Source organism: Phyllostomus discolor, chromosome 15 (genome assembly GCF_004126475.2).
Source record: "Phyllostomus discolor isolate MPI-MPIP mPhyDis1 chromosome 15, mPhyDis1.pri.v3, whole genome shotgun sequence".
Taxonomy (NCBI): domain Eukaryota; kingdom Metazoa; phylum Chordata; class Mammalia; order Chiroptera; family Phyllostomidae; genus Phyllostomus; species Phyllostomus discolor.
Genome location: NC_040917.2, coordinates 13,052,410 through 13,071,496, shown reverse-complemented (window position 1 = coordinate 13,071,496; position 19,087 = coordinate 13,052,410). Strand labels below are relative to the sequence as shown.

The 19,087-nt window shown below is 43.2% G+C and overlaps 1 protein-coding gene across 5 annotated transcripts; it reads left to right on the top strand.

Moving 5' to 3' along the window:
- Positions 1 to 894: 894 nt before the first annotated feature.
- HNRNPU (heterogeneous nuclear ribonucleoprotein U) lies at positions 895 to 18,296 on the top strand. Of its 5 annotated transcripts, XR_004900799.1 has the most exons (16): positions 903 to 1,811; positions 2,662 to 2,773; positions 2,862 to 2,935; positions 4,922 to 5,061; positions 5,602 to 5,701; positions 6,299 to 6,411; positions 6,931 to 7,194; positions 7,489 to 7,608; positions 8,015 to 8,143; positions 8,237 to 8,405; positions 8,643 to 8,897; positions 9,068 to 9,252; positions 9,505 to 9,576; positions 15,055 to 15,123; positions 17,082 to 17,185; positions 17,821 to 18,296. XR_004900799.1 is itself a non-coding variant. In XM_028531152.2 (14 exons), exons 1-14 carry the CDS (start codon positions 1,127 to 1,129, stop codon positions 10,088 to 10,090), a joined length of 2,415 nt encoding a protein of 804 aa, XP_028386953.1. In that variant the 5' UTR covers positions 895 to 1,126; the 3' UTR covers positions 10,091 to 12,133. The 5 variants fall into 5 exon arrangements, 4 of the variants coding, with proteins under 4 accessions (XP_028386953.1, XP_035871951.1, XP_035871952.1 ...); XM_028531152.2 differs by lacking the exons at positions 15,055 to 15,123; positions 17,082 to 17,185; positions 17,821 to 18,296 and adding an exon at positions 10,037 to 12,133 and having other exon boundaries at positions 895 to 1,754; XM_036016058.1 differs by lacking the exons at positions 17,082 to 17,185; positions 17,821 to 18,296 and having other exon boundaries at positions 15,055 to 15,234.
- Positions 18,297 to 19,087: the final 791 nt, after the last annotated feature.

Here is a 19,087-nt window from a genome sequence, read left to right as displayed (position 1 = left end):
ATGAGTAGGAATAGAATCAAAGGGTATGATTTAGCTGGTCTCATCCGTGTTAGCTACTGGGGCTTCTTCATACCTACCTGGATGGCCAACCAAGGTCCTAAATTGGACAGTGCGTGTATTAAGAGTAGGTCCGTCTTTTTGGTAGGTGAAGAAAACCCAGGAAGGCAATTATGAGGCTTTCATTTCTTTAGCTGGTAGTACCGCTAGAAGGCAGCTGCCATGTCAAGGCCCGAGAAGTAGGCTTTGTAGTGTGGTTAGGGGATCGCACTCCTAATGAAGCCTCTACCTCCCAAGCCCCGCAGCAGGGGTTGTGGGAGAGACAAAAGAAAGGCTCTGCCCTCGCCCTTCCCCAATTTAAAATCCAACTGGCAAGCAGAACTTAGAAAAATATTAATTATATTAATTATAAGAAATTGCCCTGCGTGTAGTAATTGTCCAAGTTGTATTGTACAAATCAAAGCCGAAATAAAATTTTAATGACGAATTTAAAAACAAATAGCTGTATGGAGCAAATCTAAGATGGAAGGCGGAGGATTCCAGCTGAAATTGACAACTTGAGGACTGAGAGCATTTGGATAATAGAAGCCTTGGGACGGCAAAAGCAAAGAGCAAAACGAGTATTGCCACTAAAAAAACTAGAGAGGCCAATACATGTTGCAGGGGGTCGGTTTGAGTGAAAGGCTTTTCCTCCATTTCCTCAGTCCCAGTCGGAAGCGCACGGAGCGGCCTGCGCCGCGGTCCCCGCCCGGAGTGGGGCGTGGGGGCGGGGAGGTAAGCACAGTAAGGGGCGGGGGCAGAGCGCGGGCGCGCTCCGGCTTCCCTACTGCGCAGAGCTCGCGTCACGCAAGGGGCGGGGCGGCTATATTACGTGCGCGGCACCGCCCCTGCGAGAGGACGTTGCGTGCTCGCTCGCGCCAGGCGAGTGTCCGCGTCTCCCTCGCGAACTCCGTGAAAGGAATTGGCGCCGTTCGACACCAGGCGGGTCCGCTCTGCAGCAGGAACCCTCCTCCACCCGCAGCCGCAGCCGCCGCCCGGGCCGAAAAGCAGTCGCAGCAGCCGCGGCCAGTGGCCGAGTGAGCGGAGCCGAGTTTGAGCAAGCGCCTAGCGGTGAACCGAGGCCCTCACCATGAGTTCCTCGCCTGTTAATGTAAAAAAGCTGAAGGTGTCGGAGCTGAAAGAGGAGCTGAAGAAGCGGCGCCTTTCCGACAAGGGCCTCAAGGCCGACCTCATGGAGCGTCTCCAGGCCGCGTTGGACAACGAGGAGGCCGGCCGGCCTGCCATGGAGCCCGGGAACGGCAGCCTAGACCTGGGCGGGGATTCCGCCGGGCGCTCGGGAGCAGGCCTCGAGCAGGAGGCCGCGACTGGCGGCGACGAAGAGGAGGAGGAGGAAGAGGAGGAGGAAGGGATCGCCGCCCTGGATGGCGACCAGATGGAGCTAGGAGAGGAGAACGGGGCCGCGGGGGCGGCCGACTCGGGCCCGATGGAAGAGGAGGAGGCCGCCTCGGAAGACGAGAACGGCGACGACCAGGGTTTCCAGGAGGGGGAGGATGAGCTCGGAGAAGAGGAGGAAGGCGCGGGCGACGAGAACGGGCACGGGGAACAGCAGGCTCAACCGCCGGCGACGCCGCAGCAACAGCCCCAACAGCAGCGCGGGGCCGCCAAGGAGGCCGCGGGGAAGAGCAGCGGCCCCACTTCGCTGCTCGCGGTGACGGTGGCGCCACCCGGGGCCAACCAGGGCCAGCAGCAGTCGGGAGGTAAGAAGAAGGTGGAAGGTGGCGGAGGCGGCGGTCGCCCTGGGGCTCCGGCGGCGGGTGAGTGCTGCGTTGTACCGTTGCGCGCGGCGGGAGGCCTGCGCGGGTGGAGCCGTGCCCTAGGCCTGCCGGAGCCCCGTGGGGGAGGGAGTCCCGGGCGGGGGCCGCGGCGAGGGGGTGTTGGAGGAGGGGCGCGGGGAATCCCGGATTAGCCGTGAGGCCTCGGGATCGGTGTGTGTGTGTGTGACCATGGTGGCAGCGCCTCCATTATGTGTCTCGAGAGCCAGGGGGAGCTGCAGCTGCCGCTGGAGGGGAGGAGTCGGGGGCGGGGGGGCGCCCCGTCGGCCCGCGGTGGCGCCGCCGCGCAGCGTGCGCGCGTCGCGGGCACATGTCTCGGGGGGGAGGGGAGGGGAGAGGCCCGAGGGCCCGGGCGGGCGCGCTTTGGCGGCCCTGGGCCGCGGTATTGTGCGAGGAGCTTAGGGGCTCGGTGTGACGTCACTTCCGGCGGGAGGGGCCGGCGGGGGGAGAACGGGGCGGAAAATAAGTACAATGCGGCCTTCGGGAGCGCGGGCCCCGATGGGGGAGGGGAGGGCTGGGCGCGCGGGCCGAGCGCGTTCCCTCCCCCTTCCCTGAACTCTTTGGGCTACACGTGGGCTCTGCCTGTGCGGCGCTATTTTTCATTGGGTTTCTCGAATCTTCCAACAGGGTGGCAATATTTGTAATGTCTGTAGACTGCGTCACTAACTCCAATCCGATTTGAAGCTGATTGTTTTTTGAATTCGCATTTGATTGGTCGTTGAAAACGCTTAGGAAAAGGAACAGGGAAATGTTGAGCTTTTTTGAGCCTCAAAAGAGTTATTTTTGTTGTGCTGTGGCTTTGCCTCTTACACAGGGGTGTTGTGTGTTGTAGGAGACGGCAAAACAGAGCAGAAAGGCGGAGATAAAAAGAGAGGTGTTAAACGACCTCGGGAAGACCATGGCCGTGGATATTTTGAGTACATTGAAGAGAACAAGTATAGCAGGTAGATGGTGTTTACCGAGTCTTACTTGTCGCCCACTCTTTATTCTTTGGTGGGGAAAGCTGAATCAGGAGACAATATTGTCTTTCAGAGCCAAATCTCCTCAGCCACCTGTTGAAGAAGAAGATGAGCACTTCGATGACACAGTGGTTTGTCTTGACACTTGTAAGTGAAGCTGCTTCTTCCCCTTCATCCCCCATTTCAAATGTGGGTTTCGTTCCAGAGCGTTAGGAAACTTTTGTAGTACCTTGAACTTAAATGCTGAAAACGTAGCAAGGAAACGAAAGCAGTTTTTTAAAGGCAGGAAGATGATGGCTTGTATTCAAATTCCGGTACCTTAATATTTAGTATAGCATCAGTTGTATTGATAATTTTATAGGTTCTAGCAACTTGGTAATATTTGTATATGACTTGAAAGTTCTTTGTAGGAATGTAAAATAAATGCCGATTTTTGACTACCTAGCTAATTGAAACTTGTAAGGCTACTTAAGACTTATCCTGTAGGCTTCTAAGATGAAGTAACTGCATTTTTTGTGGAATTATGTTAAGTGAGCTATTTGGGTTAAATAATGATTTCCCCATTAGCACACAAGTGTATTCCCTATTCTAAAAGATTGTAATATTACTTTCTCAATAACTGCTCTTTTGTTCTCAATTCCAGTTCAGTAGCTGCTGCTTTAACATAAGTTGATTTCTTCCAAAGACCTGGGGCAGCAGCAGTGGGCTATCACTGGGCCACTAGCTTTCTTCACCAGCGAATGGTATCAATGGCAGCGCTGTAAATACTGCTCCTTTACCCAGTTGGGTTGCAATTGAGTATGAGGAAGTATTGCAAACCTCTAAATGGGCGTCCGTTGTAGTTTCTATTTACAAAAAGATTAGTTGATTTAGTATTTGATTGGAATGCACAGTTCTTTCAGTGATGGAACAAGGTGTAGAAGCAATTGCTTGAGAACTGAGAGGTCAGGCACCTGCCCTGTGTAGAGCCTGGGGAGTTGAAATTCAGATTCTGGTGATTTCAAATACAAATGGTTACCTAGGTATGTAAAAGTGGTCATGTAAAACTCTTCGTTATTGAGTGCCCTTTTCAGGTAGTTGAGATAGTGGAGTCTTTCAAAAGAAAAATGTGTGGAAAATTAGGCAGTTGATTCAAAAGTTTTGTTAGGTTCAGTTTCTTAAGTATAAACTATAGGTATTGGCAAGATACTGAAGCAGTGATTCAAGGTAACACTACTGTTATGGACAGACAGGCTTGTAGCTCGTCACCTAGGAATATTAATTTGTTAAGTGCAGTCAGTACTGGGTTCAAATACAATATTGAATTGAAAGTTCTATTCCATGATGGTCAGGAATTTTAAGAGCAAAGCTATTATAAGATAATTCCAAACTGTAGATTTAAATTTTCTTCATCCAAAAAAACCTGTAAGAAAACAGCTTTCTAACTTGTTAGTTTCCCGCAAAAATGCATGCTTAGGAGCCACTGACCCAAAGGTAGCTAGGTGAAGACGTTTTGGATTTGAATAATCCCGGAAGCGGGTAATCCCCCTTGTCCAGTCACAGCCCCCCTGGGGAAAGGAGACCTGAAGGGCTGGAATGGCAACAGCATTAGACAACCAGACTTGTGTTTTCTAGATTGAGGCTGCCTCCTTCACAAGTTTTTAGAAAAGAACTTAGAGTCTAGAGCCCCTGGTGTTCTAAAATGAGAAAGTACAGGGTGGGCAGCTCGTACTCGTTTTAGACACTATCTGGCCATGGCCTCCCTTCAGTGTTGTTGTGGCACTGGTAAGTTCTGCCTGGCTCGGGCATGCTCCACTTTGATTTCCTGCTGTCCTCTACTGCCTGCCTCTAAGTCAAGGTAAAGAGCAGAGCAGGTATGTATTAATGTCACATTGTCTTGATTATTTTATACATTTAAAATACACATTAAACCTTGATGTTTCTTAGTTGTATAGGTAGTTTACGCTTGATAATTTGGCAAGAATGACTTGGTGGGAGTGGGGCTTAAAAGTGAAAATTTAAAATGGCATGGAAAGTGTACTATGCAGCACTTAGAAATACATGCAGAGATTTAATAATCAAGTTTTGTCTGCATAGCAGATGTATTTATACTTACTGTCAAAAGAAATAATATGGTATTTGATATAATTACAGATAATTGTGATCTACATTTTAAAATATCAAGAGATCGCCTCAGTGCTTCTTCCCTTACTATGGAGAGTTTTGCTTTTCTTTGGGCTGGAGGAAGGGCTTCTTACGGTGTGTCAAAAGGCAAAGTCTGTTTTGAAATGAAGGTAAATACAATTTTGTAGGGCTTCTTTGCTTTTTTAAAGAACCTTTGCAAGTTTCCATTTGCCTGACACTTAAGGTGTCGGTGGAACTTTTTATTTTTGGAAGTCTCTGTATTAGAAGAGGGGCTTAGAAACCTTTTCCTAACAGTTAAACATGTTTGTTACATCAGAATTTGGGGTATACGGCCTGCTTTTTAATTAAGAGTGCTCTTGTTTATAATCAGAGACTTGAAAAAACCTACCAAAGGTTTAAAAATAGGCCCTTGATTTTGTTCCGTAGAAAAAAAAGTTAAATGTTACAATTGGTTTTAGGTAAAGTAGGGAGAATACGTAATTTTTAAACATTAACTGTTCCTTTAAATGTGAGTCAACCAAGCACTTAAACCTTTTCATGTTATAAACCCTTATATTTAAGTTCTTGAGTGGGTGTCTTTTTGTATTGGTAGCCAGAGAAGAGTTAGCCTGTGGCACAGGTGAAGTAAGCCTGGCTTTAAGGATTTATCTGTAGGTCTACAGTTTAACCATTTATGATTTGACTTCCAGGTTACAGAGAAGATCCCAGTAAGGCATTTATATACAAAAGATATTGATATACATGAAGTTCGGATTGGCTGGTCTCTAACCACAAGTGGAATGTTACTTGGTAAAGTTGCCCTTTGGGGTTTGATTTCAGTAGAGTAGAAGGCATTCCAAATATTATGCTTGCTTTTGTCCAATTCTGTTAATATTTTAAATGAGATTAATAACATTAGCATGTAGTAGGCATGGGCCAAATTTTAGGTTTTATTTTGCGTGGTGATTTTTTTTTTTTTTTCCAGAGAGGGGAAGGGAAGGAGAAAGGGGGAGAAATACCAACGTGTGGTTGCCTCTCATGCCCCCCCTATTGGGGACCTGGCCCACAACCCAGGCATGTGCCCTGACTGGCGATCGAGCCGGCAACCCTTTGGTTTGTAGGCCTGCATCCAATCCACCCAGTCACACCAGCCAGGGCAGTTTTTGTTCTTTTATGGTGGTTTCATGTCCGGTGGGTTAAGATAGAATATTATCCATATTATGCAGTTTGTCAACTAGTTATATAACCCACCTAGCTCTCGTTAATTGTGTATCTAGTTACAAGTCAGTGTAAGTGAAAAAGTATTAAATATACACTTACTTTTAAACATTACATCTTGAATATTAAAACGTGGGTCATTGGACTGTTCTGAAAACTCAGCTTCATGGTAGTTAATTATTTTCTTAGGTGAAGAAGAATTTTCTTACGGGTATTCTCTAAAGGGAATAAAAACATGCAACTGTGAGACTGAAGATTATGGAGAGAAGTTTGACGAAAATGACGTGATTACATGTTTTGCTGTAAGTTATAGCTAAACATTTACATATAAATGGCAAGATACATGCTAGAAATTATTTCTTTAAAAAGGATTTTATTTATTTTTAGAGATGAGGGAAGGGAGAGAGGGAAATAAATCTGTGTGTGGTTGCCCCTCGCACGCCTCCTGCTGGGGACTTGGCCTGTGGCCCAGGCATGTCCCCTCACTGCGGTCAAGCCAGTGACCCTTTGGTCACTCAGTGCACTGAGCCACACCAGCCAAGGCTCTTTTAAAGTTGTATCAGTATCAGCATTCACTACTAACTCATTCTGACTAGAATCTACGTGACATCTAGTTGACCTGGAAATCGTCTTGCTTTCTAAGACCATGTTGTTTTTGCTTCTGGAGACAGGTGTTTCACTGTCTTGAATCATCAGAAACCTCTTAATATTTAATCTAAATGTGTTTTCCACAGGATAAGCTTCACTCCTAGTTTGAATTTTGAGGGTTTTTACAAGTCTTAAAACTATTATCATCATCATCTCTCCCCCCCCATTAACAGAATTTTGAAAGTGATGAAGTAGAACTCTCCTATGCAAAAAATGGACAAGAGCTCGGTGTTGCCTTCAAAATCAGTAAGGAAGTTCTTGCTGGACGGCCACTCTTCCCACATGTTCTCTGCCACAACTGCGCTGTGGAATTCAATTTTGGTCAGAAGGAAAAGCCATATTTTCCAATACCTGAGGACTACACTTTCATCCAGAATGTTCCCTTGGAGGACCGTGTTAGAGGTCCAAAGGGGCCCGAAGAGAAGAAAGATTGTGAAGTAAGTGACCCCCCCACCCCCGCCGAGCATTTGAGCATTGCTTTTGCTGGGGCGCAGATGACATTTGGAAGAGCTGGGTGGTTGGCCTGTTCCGCTGACTTTATGCCATTCCTGTTGCTCTCAGTAATTTTTCTCGTAGAAGCTGCCTCCTCCCTTAATGTGGAGTGCCACAGGTTTCCCAAACACAGATTACTTTGTTACAGTGCTATGTGAAAATTCAGATATTTAGGTTGTTTTTGTTTATTAAAATATTTCTTGAATTACTAGGTGAAATAACATTGCTTTGCATTGCAGGTGGTTATGATGATTGGCTTGCCAGGAGCTGGGAAAACTACCTGGGTTACCAAACATGCAGCAGAAAATCCCGGTAAATACAACATTCTTGGAACAAACACCATAATGGATAAAATGATGGTAAGTAGAATGTTGAGAGGATATAATCTAAGCATTTAAAAAAGACCATAGGTGTTCTCAGTAATTCCTTTGCCTGCTGCCCTTATCCAGTTTGATAGTATTTTAGAGATAGGAGTTTGGGCAAAGTGAAATTGGTTTAACTTAAGTGTGGGTTCTTTATCTGTAAAGTAAACTGCTTTCCAAATGCTTGGCGGCTTCTTTTCTAAAGAATTCGGTAAATTTTTTCATCTGGCAGCTACAAAGATGGAATAGTGTGGGCTCTTAGTACATGATAGGGACCCCTTTTTTAATAGTGGGAAAAGGCAATGTTTAAAGTGTGTGTTATCTATATGTAGAGATGTAAGCTGATACTAAACTTAGCTTGAGATTCACAGGTTCAAAGGAAATTTTTAACTTTTAAAAATAGGTGGCGGGTTTCAAGAAGCAAATGGCAGATACTGGAAAACTGAACACACTGTTGCAGAGAGCGCCCCAGTGTCTCGGGAAGTTCATTGAGATTGCTGCCCGGAAGAAGCGAAATTTCATTCTGGATCAGGTAAGCTGGAAGTTGAAAGAAAATAACTAAAAATTGGGTTTGGTGTAGAATTAATAAACTTAACCTTTTTTTTTTTTTTTTTTTTTAAATAAGACAAACGTGTCTGCTGCTGCCCAGAGGAGAAAAATGTGCCTGTTCGTAGGCTTCCAACGAAAGGCTGTCGTAGTCTGCCCGAAGGATGAAGACTACAAGCAGCGAACACAGAAGAAAGCAGAAGTTGAGGGGAAAGACCTACCAGAACACGCAGTTCTCAAAATGAAAGGCATGAAATTCAGTTCTATTACCACGTTACATCTCTTTGTGTGGCTTAATATCCGTAAACTTGGATTAACATTTCCTGCTAATAACACTGTTTCAGGGGTTACGGTAACTCTTTGTAAAGGAGTGTGTTTGGCTTATTTCTACCTTTAGGGAAATATTTAGTAAACTGGGAATAGGTACTCATCGTGTGTTGAAAAACTTAAAGGTAGGTTGAAGGAGTATGGTTTATTCCTTGCAGGAAACTTCACACTGCCAGAGGTAGCTGAGTGCTTTGATGAGATAACCTACGTCGAGCTTCAGAGGGAGGAAGCCCAAAAACTTCTGAAGCAGTATAAGGAAGAGAGCAAGAAGGCTCTTCACCCAGAAAAGAAACAGAACACTGGCTCAAAGAAGAGCAATAAAAACAAGAGCGGCAAGAACCAGTTTAACAGAGGTGGCGGCCATAGAGGACGTGGTGGATTCAATATGCGTGGTGGAAATTTCAGAGGAGGAGGCAAGTTAATTTTGAGTATTCTGTTGATTTGGTTCAAGATTGAAGCAAGGGAAAACCTTCAAACATGTATTTTCCCGGAGAATAAAAGAAGGGTCCAGGAAAACCCTAAGTCATATGTGTAAAGGAGGTACATACACCACCCTATAAACTAAAGTGTCTCTTGTTTTCAGCTCCTGGGAATCGTGGTGGATATAACAGGGGCAACATGCCACAGAGAGGTGGTGGCGGAGGTGGAAGTGGCGGAATTGGCTATCCGTATCCTCGTGGCCCTGTGTTTAGCAGCCGAGGTGGTTATTCAAACAGAGGGGGGAACTACAACAGAGGTGGAATGCCCAACAGAGGAAACTACAACCAGGTAATGATGTGTGGTCCCTGCAGGCACTGGTCCTGTTCATCTGTTGTATAAACCAGTCTGAAAGAGCCCATGTCGCGGACAGAGCCTCGGGAAGAATCGTGGGCACACAGGGTGAATGCACTGACACGGGAAGCATTAGTGGTGGTAGTGAAATGGATCCGTTTAGGTTTGACTTTTAGGTACATTAGCAGCTATCCCTTTCTGTGTTGTGCTTGGAGTTCTTACAATATTTTTCTTTCTTTTACATTTTAGAACTTCAGAGGACGAGGAAACAATCGTGGCTATAAAAATCAATCTCAGGGCTACAACCAGTGGCAGCAGGGTGTAAGTAATTTCTTACGTGGTTATGTACATTAAATTCTATATTGAGTTCATAGGAATCATTCTTCAAAAAGATGTTATCCAGGGATTGAAGTGTTTTGGGGCAAAGTGTGAACTGTGTTGCAGTAGTAGCCATAATCTTTTGAAGGCAAAATAGGTTGGAGTTTGCTGTAACTTAATATTTTTTTAATGAAGTAATATTATTTAATACATACGTTTTTTTTTACTACTAGCTTTAATTGTATAAACTAACCAAGTCCTGATGTGTTTCCTTTTGTACTGTGTTTATTATTGATAATGGGGTATTAATACTAACTGAATGTGGTTTGATAGAAATCAGAAGTATGACAGGTATAAATTTGTTTCCAGCAGTTACTCTGAATTAAATTCATTGTCATTTCCTAAAAGCAGTTTGAGTGGCTTATTGATGTTTTTTCTTTAAAAAAAAAATTTTCTCTTACAGCAATTCTGGGGTCAGAAGCCATGGAGTCAGCATTATCACCAAGGATATTATTGAATACCCAAATAAAACGAACTGATACATATTTCTCCAAAACCTTCACAAGAAGTCGACTGTTTTCTTTAGTAGGCTAACTTTTTAAACATTCCACAAGAGGAAGTGCCTGCGGGTTCCTTTTTTAGAAGCTTTGTGGGTTGATTTTTTTTTCTTTTCTTTTTTGTACATTTTTAATTGCAGTTTTAAAGTGAATCGTAAGAGAACCTCAGCATTGTGCACGATAAGAGAATGTGTCAGTATTTCAGGGTTCTACATTTTATCTGTAAAATGTGACTTTTTTTTTTATCACAACAAAAGTAAAATGTTGCTTTGTACCTGGTGTCTTTTATTAAGAATTTACTCCCCCCATTTCTCACAGAGAGAACAGTCGGGAGTCATTGTCACAGTATAATAGAAATGTTAGCAGCCAGATTCATGCCAGGACCACGTGGTCCTCATGAATTGCCTAAGACTCTGTACTGCTCATAGTACACTCCATCCTCTCTGTAGTTTGCTGAGTAGTGGAGGGGGTATGCTAAATAGTAGTTTCTGACAATACCTGGGAAGGCTTTTTCTTTTTTAAATAACAACGGAATTGGCATAATTGAACGAAGATAAAAGTTGGAACCGAGATAGAGAAGATGGAGTGTATGTAGAAGGGCTGTTAAAAATGTAAAACTTGGTTGTATTATTTGTGGAGGCTCAAACTTGTGAAGGTTAAATACCATAATTTTTCCATTTGTTCTGCATTTTGATTCTGAAAAGAAAGCTGGCTTTGCCCATTTCTTATTAAAAAAAAACTTGTTGTAAATCCAGTTGTCTAATGGGATCTATATGAAGTTAGCTATGTCTGTATGCCCTTCTCCCACAAAATACTGTATAACTAGTGTGCTTGTAGTAGTAAACTCCACCATCTTTGTAAGCTAATGCAATTGTGAGTCACCCATTTATATCTTAATTTTTAATCATGTCAGTTCCTGAATGGGTATCTCCTTAGCCTGCTGATTTCTTTTTCTTTCTAAAGAAAGTGGGTGGAGAAATTAATTTAGACGTTTGTTTGCAATAAAAAGAATTCATTTTACTCTCGTTTTGGGATTCTCGCCATCAAGGTTCAAAATCCCTTTTTAAAACTCCCAAGAGGAGAAAATTTAAGTGTGTGCTTTCTGGACAGCTGCTTATTTACTCTGTACTTGGAACATTTAGGTTTTAAAAACTTAAATGTATACTGACAATTGATCTTAATTATGAAGTAAAGTTGAATTCTTCCCTTCCCCTCCCCTGCTGATGACTTAACATTTAAGGAGGGGAAAAGGTAATGGCTGGGAGAAGTTAACACTCAGTTTATCATGTTTGCAAAATGCTACTGGCTGTCCTCAACTGATATCTTATATACATATATAATACATGAGACTCTGGGAACAGATGCTTTTAGAAGCCATCAGGCAAGCCAGTCGTTGATTTCACTGCTACACAACACTGCTAACTTAACTGTAGCTATGTGATTACATTAGATCCCCTAACTGTAATTTTATTGGGTTTGCACAGAACACTTAATCTTCTAAAAGGACCCTCACTGATGTGAAGTGAGGAATCAGGAGTCAAACTGTAGAACTAAAACCTCAGTCTAGTGGTTTGTTGGTGTTTTAGGCTGCTTCTGGTAAGTTTAGGTTTGTCTATGTTTGATTGCTTAGATTTTTGTTCTAGCCACTTGAAATCAGATTTTTAACTTTAGGATTTTTTCCTCAGAAGCTGAGCTGGAATTAAGTTTCAGATGTTGGTACAGGTAGCTTCAGTTGAAAAATTTGTGGAACAAGGCTAATCTTAGAATCACCATAAAAATACCTAATGCAAGGTAGTGTCTCAGGGCTTTTGTCTTTTTAGCAATTAGCTTACTGCTGGCAGTCATTAGCATGAGCTACTTTTGGAGAACACTATTGCAAGGATTGCACAGACTTAATTTAAACCCAGAGGAGAAAACGCAAACTTGGTTGCTAATGAATGTTTAGGTACCCTGAATGTTTGGATCCCTCTTTTATAAAAACCTCGAGTATACCTTACCTTCAAGTTTAAAATGGCTTACTAAGGATTCCGTATTCTAATGATTGCAGCGCAAGAATGATGGCCGAATGGCAGACACTGTTTGATAGAATAGCCTGCCTCTGTAGCCCAGAAGATTCTGGGAAGAGAGATGGGATAGATGTTAAAAACACTCTCCAGGAAAACGTTAAAATGTTTAAGGAGTCTGAAGGTCAGAATTGATAGGTTATATGAAGTCTTAGAAAGTACGTAAGAAATTTAGAACAGAGTGCACCAAATGGTAAGCCAAAGGGAGAAGAATGCCAAGTTTGGCAGAATAAGATCTGTGAATGAGAAACTTGGTTTATTTACTCCACCCCTCACCCACCTCTCCTGGCAAGCAAACAGAACAAAACGAAAGAGCAGGTATAGTGCTCAACACATGTCCAGCTATGCCTGGAGAAACCTCACCTGGGAGATTACGGGTGGTGTGAGAAGAAGCGCTTTTCACTAGGAAGTTCTACAGATAATGGAGTCAAGTTGGATCAGGTCGGTCAGCTACACTAACATTAAAACAGCTAACCACATAAGAGTCTAATCAGGAAAAAAAAGCAAGATAGAAATAATGAGAGAACGTGACCTGACATGACCAAGTTCTGCTGGGAGTGACATCTTGTTGACATGGGTCCAGCCTTTGACGGCGGGCTTTGGCTCTGACCTAGAAGGCTCTGGACCAGTTTCCGCCCTAATGTACCCTGACAGCCACTGTCAAATTGATTGGATATCAAAATGACAAGCCATGCTAAGTCCACAAAACAACAATCGCTCATTTGCCTAGGGTAGGTCCCACGTGGAAATAAATGTGAAACTGGATGTTCTAAGCGCTAAAGTACGTGAAAGTGTTCCAGGAAAGGCGGCTACATTTTTCACCTACCTGGGAAGTTGACATTCATGCACAATCTATTATTTAATATCTGCCTCAACTGTGGCAGTTGACATGTTTATTTTTTAAAACAATAAATTGGCTTTTAATCCTGGGGTCTTTTATAATATGCATAAATGAAAAGGATGAAATATTTTAACAGTTTTTAGGCAGTAGTATAGACATCTCACAAAAGATCTGGCTGTCAGTTTACTGAGTATATTGATAGTAAAAAGCCACAACTAGATTAAGCTTATACTAAGAATGCATAAACTTCCATCTTTTATAGTTCAAGAGTTTTCTGGTGGTCATTCCGACATAAAGGCACATCTTAGAAACATGGCTCCCCTAATTCCCTTTTTACACATAACTCTGTCTTTTTAAAAAATAGATGGAACTTGTAGCAGAATAATCCTCTACTGCCCAGCCTTCTGAGATAGCCATCGAAACGCTCTCCTGGAAAGATGAATATGATACTCTTCCTAAAGCCGTTTTTCTCCAAAATTCTTGAAATGGTTTGAGTCTTAATTTTGTTGTCCTTATTTTTGGGGCTCTGAGAAAAACTGCTTATTTAAGCTTGAACATTTTAGTAACAATAAAAGCAAGAGTAAGTATGCCCTGGCAACACAGTAAGTTTGGAGGGGCTCTCAGTGCTCTGAGTAAGAGTCTCACCAACACCTTGGATCTCTGAAGAGCAATTTGCATTTATTAGTCATGTAAACCGCAGTATCTTCAAATCATTAATTGCCTAAAAGTCTGAAAAGAGTCAATCTATAAATACACTTCTGATATAGAAAAGAGCCTTTTCCTTGGACAGTTTTTAGGATTGACCTTTCTTTTCAGCCCTGTCATTCCTCCACTTCCACACTGAAACATGCAGGTGGTAGCTTTAGCCAGGGTGACATTTGAGGTTACGTTTAGGCTGCTTTAACCCCGTTTTTTGTTTTGTTTTTAAACACCTAGGACTGGGACTACAGCTACACTAAAGAGAATACTCTCAGGTAGTTGATTGGAAATAAGTGGATAGTCATAATAACATAGAACTAATCATATGACTTGTGATTAGTTTGGGAATGTGTTGTCCATGTGGAAAGCTGAATGAGTAGAATTCTGGGGCATCAGGAAGAAAACTAGTGATTTTAGTTGTGATTGTAGATGCAGCATTAGGGGGACAAAAGGTGCAGGGACCTGATGGGCCAGAACACCAGTAATCACTGACTGCATGGTTACTGGGATGAGGAACTTCATGTGTTTGATTTGAAATGATCTGATTATTACCTAGGAATATTACAATTTTTTTCCTCCCTTTTCACACCAGGAGTCAACATCTCACAACCTGACAAGGAACAGGGGTTTTACTCTTAAACAAAGCTGGGTCTGTGGGCATGAGAAACTAGGCAGAAGTGAGGAGGTGGTAACTACAGTCAGGACAAACGTGCACAGGGTGGTTCAGCCCTCACCGCTGCACCGAGGAAGGCTCAGCGCTGTTCCAGCGGCACAGGTTCCTCCAGGGCGTGTGCAGCTGCAGCGTCTGCAGACCGGAGAACATGCCCGGGGGATTACACGCTAGAGAACGAACAGCATCTACCCGATGGACACATCTGTGGCATGTTGTCTCCTACAGTTCCTTTAACAGGCTGTGGTCTTACAGGAAGTAAAGTTCTGTCCAGCAAAATCTATGCTTGCTAAGCACATGAGAAGCATTGCCACAAATTACCACTAGCCAGAAAAAATTTTAAGTAAAAACAAAAGCCACCAGGAACATTGAGATGGCCAGTATACACAAGTGACAAAAGCTTTAGTGAGTGTTGAGGCATGCAGACAGAAGAGAGAAAACCAGCACTTCGGAATGATTGAAGCTTAAGTGGTAATTAACAGGTTAATTTTTAAGGTAGCTCAAGGTATTTTATATCAGTTACGGCAGATGAGGGAGATGGGAGTCATAGTCATGGTCAAGTACAATATAAAAGGTTCCAACTTCACTTTTTTTTTTAAAGTAATAAAGCAAAAAAATGTGCTGATTTAAATTTCGTCTCCTTTTCCTTAGTCTGTCCATGTGAACGCTGTGTGGAAGAGTAAAAGGGCCCAACTAAATGTGTTCCAGTGATTCCAATAGGTATTCCAAATTCATTGCTGCTTGTACATTAACACTTGTTATATTGGGCTTCCAGGAGGTGAATTCAAATTCCCCGTGTTTTAAGAAGATGGGGGAAAGGGAGAGATTTGGTAACCAGATGGGTAGATTCTGATACAGGAAAAAAACGTTTTTCTAATTCCTCCTCTGCATACCCGAAGCGAAGTGTTGGTGGTATTTTAAAAATTGGTGGTCCTCTTGAGGAGGTTTAAGGCAGTTATGCGCATGGGACACAGTCCTCTTACGATTAGAACGCTACAATTTTCAAATTCATTCTGTTCAACTTTGTATAAGATACTTGTTTTAATGCCCTTTCTACTGGTAGAGTTTGAATACAGTATCCTAAGGCAAAAAAAATTCATGAAACTAGTCAACTTTTGCATCTATACAAAATGCATAAATATTTTTATTAGCGTGATCCTTTTGGGTAACGAAGTGATAGTTTAGAAGTAAATTTATAAAGAAACTAAGTATAATGCTCACTGTGAGCTTTGCCAGTCCAGAGGATGTAATGTTTCATTGCCCTGAAGTTTAAACTTGATACGGAGTTTAGAGGGAATTTATTTTTCCTACGCCATACTCCGTAATAACATACTTTTGTGAAGTCAGAGGATTTGGGTGCTGTACTGATGGGAAATGTAGCTGAGGGTTTGCTCAATGAAGTAGAGTTCTAATCTGCCAACTAAAAAATCTAATGGCTTCTGAAGAGAAGACAGCACAGTTTCAGAGTAACAGGTAAAAGTCATAACCATTTCTGTTCACCTGAGTTAAAATTGTAGTAACATTTGTTCACAAAATTAGCTTTGGATTTAGATAGTAAAGCACTTTTCACATGACCCTCAAGGGAAGAAACGTTTCCACGGAAACGCATTCTTTAGGGAACCAGCCCTTTCAGTTTACTTCAATACCCTGAGGGCCTAGGGCAGAATACCTTAGGGGAAGTTTACTCCTAGGAAAAAAGTGGAACAGGTATCTGTTAAATTGATCTAACCGCCTGAAGTGAACAGTACTTGCTCATAGCGTCACTGGTAGCTTTCTCAAGATAGAAATTCCTGGGGAGAACCTCTGTATTCTAGAAAACAAAGAGGAAGGCAAATGCAGTGGTTGAAGAGGCTTACTTACAACATGTTAATCTGCAGTGCTCACGTCTCAAACTTTAAAATGTGATACTTTGAAATACCCTTTCATAAGTTTTTCATCCCCAACACTTCCCTTTTAAGAGAAAATGTAAAGATGGAACTTAATACACAAAATAAGTGTAAGATAACAGTATTTGGGTGGTAGAGGATATTGGTACATTATACTGACCTGGTTTGATGACCACTGGACCATATTTTAAGATGTTTCCAAAAATACTTTATTCTAAAGGACCATTACAAATCAATTATAGCAATCGTCTTAATTTCTCTACTTTCCTCATTAAGGTTTTCTGCTTACCCAAAGCCTAGTATATATATTAACAATGACTTTGAAAGGGGTGTCTTGACCCCCATCTGCAGCAGATTTTTGTCTAGGAATAGAAGGAGTCAAACCCTATTTGAATCCCTAGCTCTGTGCTGAAAAGTGCATAAACAGGAGTCCTGAATTTATTATGTAGACCTCGCATTATATAAACGAAGCAAAGGGAAGCCAGCGATGGAGTAGAGGTACGTAGACTAAAGAGATGCCTGCACACCAAATAATGGTACTAAGGACAGTCGAAATTCCTTGCTGCCCAACTTGGTCAGTATAAGTCAACCCCAGAGAAAAGCTTGTAGTTAATTTTAATTCCCTGAGGTCTCGCTACTGAGATGAAAAAGCAAGTAGTCTAGGAAAAGCACTGGGGAGGGGTGGGGAAGGGGGAGATGCACAGAGCGCTAGGAAGTGGACAAAGCAGGTATGACAGATAAGCCACAAGAAGCGTTAAAAATCACTAATGACCACAATTCTATTTCAATCAGCTATTGAGCTGGTACCTACTGCTATGTCACCTAGTGTGAGATTTCGGGATTACCGGGACACCGAAGGACACGGTGCAGCCGGAGGCTCCAGGTGGGCCTGGAAGGTAGGTTTCCAGTCCCAATTGGGAGTGGGGGTGGGTGGGAAGGGAACCCAGCTCCTGTCCACTGCTGGTGCACATTCAGGAACTCACTTGAACAAACTCAAGTGGATTGACTGGGGCCAGACCCTTGGTTAGAATGTAACAATAGAAGTTGACAGGGCTCTCACAACAAGGAACTTGGATTCGACTCCTGGCACAAGTTAGTGACCCATGAATGGTGGTGCCACCTACTATAACAGACAGACACAGGGGCACGAGAACATGAATGAGAACCTGATTGCTGACTCCCCGGAGCTGAGTGATCAGGAGAAGGAAAAATGCTAAAGGAAGGAGAACAGTATTTGAAGTGGGATGAAAAAGCAGAGGCATGAATCCAGGTCATGGTGGCCTGAGATGCCCTGGAGATGGAATTGACTTGCACTTGAAGTTGGATGGCAGGGTGGAAATAGACTGGAAAGGCTAGAAGAGGAAGTGTCAAGGGCTACTCAGAGGCCATATCCAAGGTGTCCAGTAGCAATGTGATAAAGGGCCTGGAGTGTGTCAAACGTAGTCTAGTAATTAATGATCATGTAAACTTACGAAGCGGCATTTAAGAAGTAATCCAACTAAGTATGTTACAACTTCCTGTTTTTGTCCAGGTCTCCAATTTATGAAATTCTGCTGTGAAAATGAAACTAACCTTGTTAGTGAAGGCCTTGGAAATTTTACCAGCCGAGAGGCAGGCTTCCCTCTCACCCGGGTAAGATGTAATCGTGGTGTGCTAGAGCTGGAAGGGGCTTCAGTTACTTCATCCGGTCGCCTCATTTTATGTGTACATAAATTTGTAACGGAAGCTAAGAACACGAGTGGCCGGCACAGACAGTTGGCTAAATACCACTTTGATTAGCCCTCAGTTTCCTCCCCGCTCCCGCAGTCTGCCTCCGAACGTGAGCGGCTCCTCATGGGGTCCATTTAGCCTAGCACCTGGTCTTAACGCAAGTGGCTACACTGCACGCCGCACTGACTCGTGTCGGTAAGAGTGGGCAGAGGTCCTTGACGGCTGCGTTTTCTTCTCTAATAACCTTCCCTAATCAATGCCTAAGTCCTTTGGGTGGCAGCCAGATGATTAGGATCAGTAAGTAAAAAACCTGCTAGGACAGGTGCTCGACAATGTCTTTCTCTAGTTGGGTAGTTACGGTACAGCCCGAGCACCCCGGCGCTCATAGTGAACCCACAAGAAGATGGGCGTGGGCGGGGCGTCTCTCCAGCTGAGCTGGAGCAGCCCCATTCACCCTCGGTGCGGGGCTGCAGGGGCAGGGCTGCAGGACGAGATGATGTTTCAGGACATCGCTTCCTGTCCTGCACCTCCAGCTCACCGCGCTAATCCGGTGGTAGGACCAGCTAGTGATCGTGCCGTAGCCCTGTGCACTGGCGTCTCTTCCCTGTTCACCATTTCTGAAGCGGGGAGACCTCTAGCTTGTATTTTATGTAACAGTTTTTTGAAAAGTAATGCTGATGTCTATTAAAACAAAAGAAATAATTTCACTGCTTTGGAGAGAGAGAATTTTTTCCTGACTGAAATGAATGCTGTGCACTTAGTTGGTGTTGGGTGTTGTTTAAAATCTGTATTAATGCAGCCGACTGGATTAAAAATGTCTTCATGTATGGCAGTGTTAGTACCACATACAATCCTGACGTTTCCCTTTGCACCAAGGAAACAAGTTTTGAAAACATTTTTGCATATCATTTAAATTCCACTTGAAAAATTAAAACCGTGTATACTTACAAAAAATACTTAGAGCAGTTAGAAACAGCTTTTATCTGTTGTAAGAAATGGGAGAACACTAGCAAGCAATGGATAGGTTTTTAAAGTAATTTGCAAAATGACGCGACCCATCAGCTTTAAGTCCCATGCTAGCGGAGACG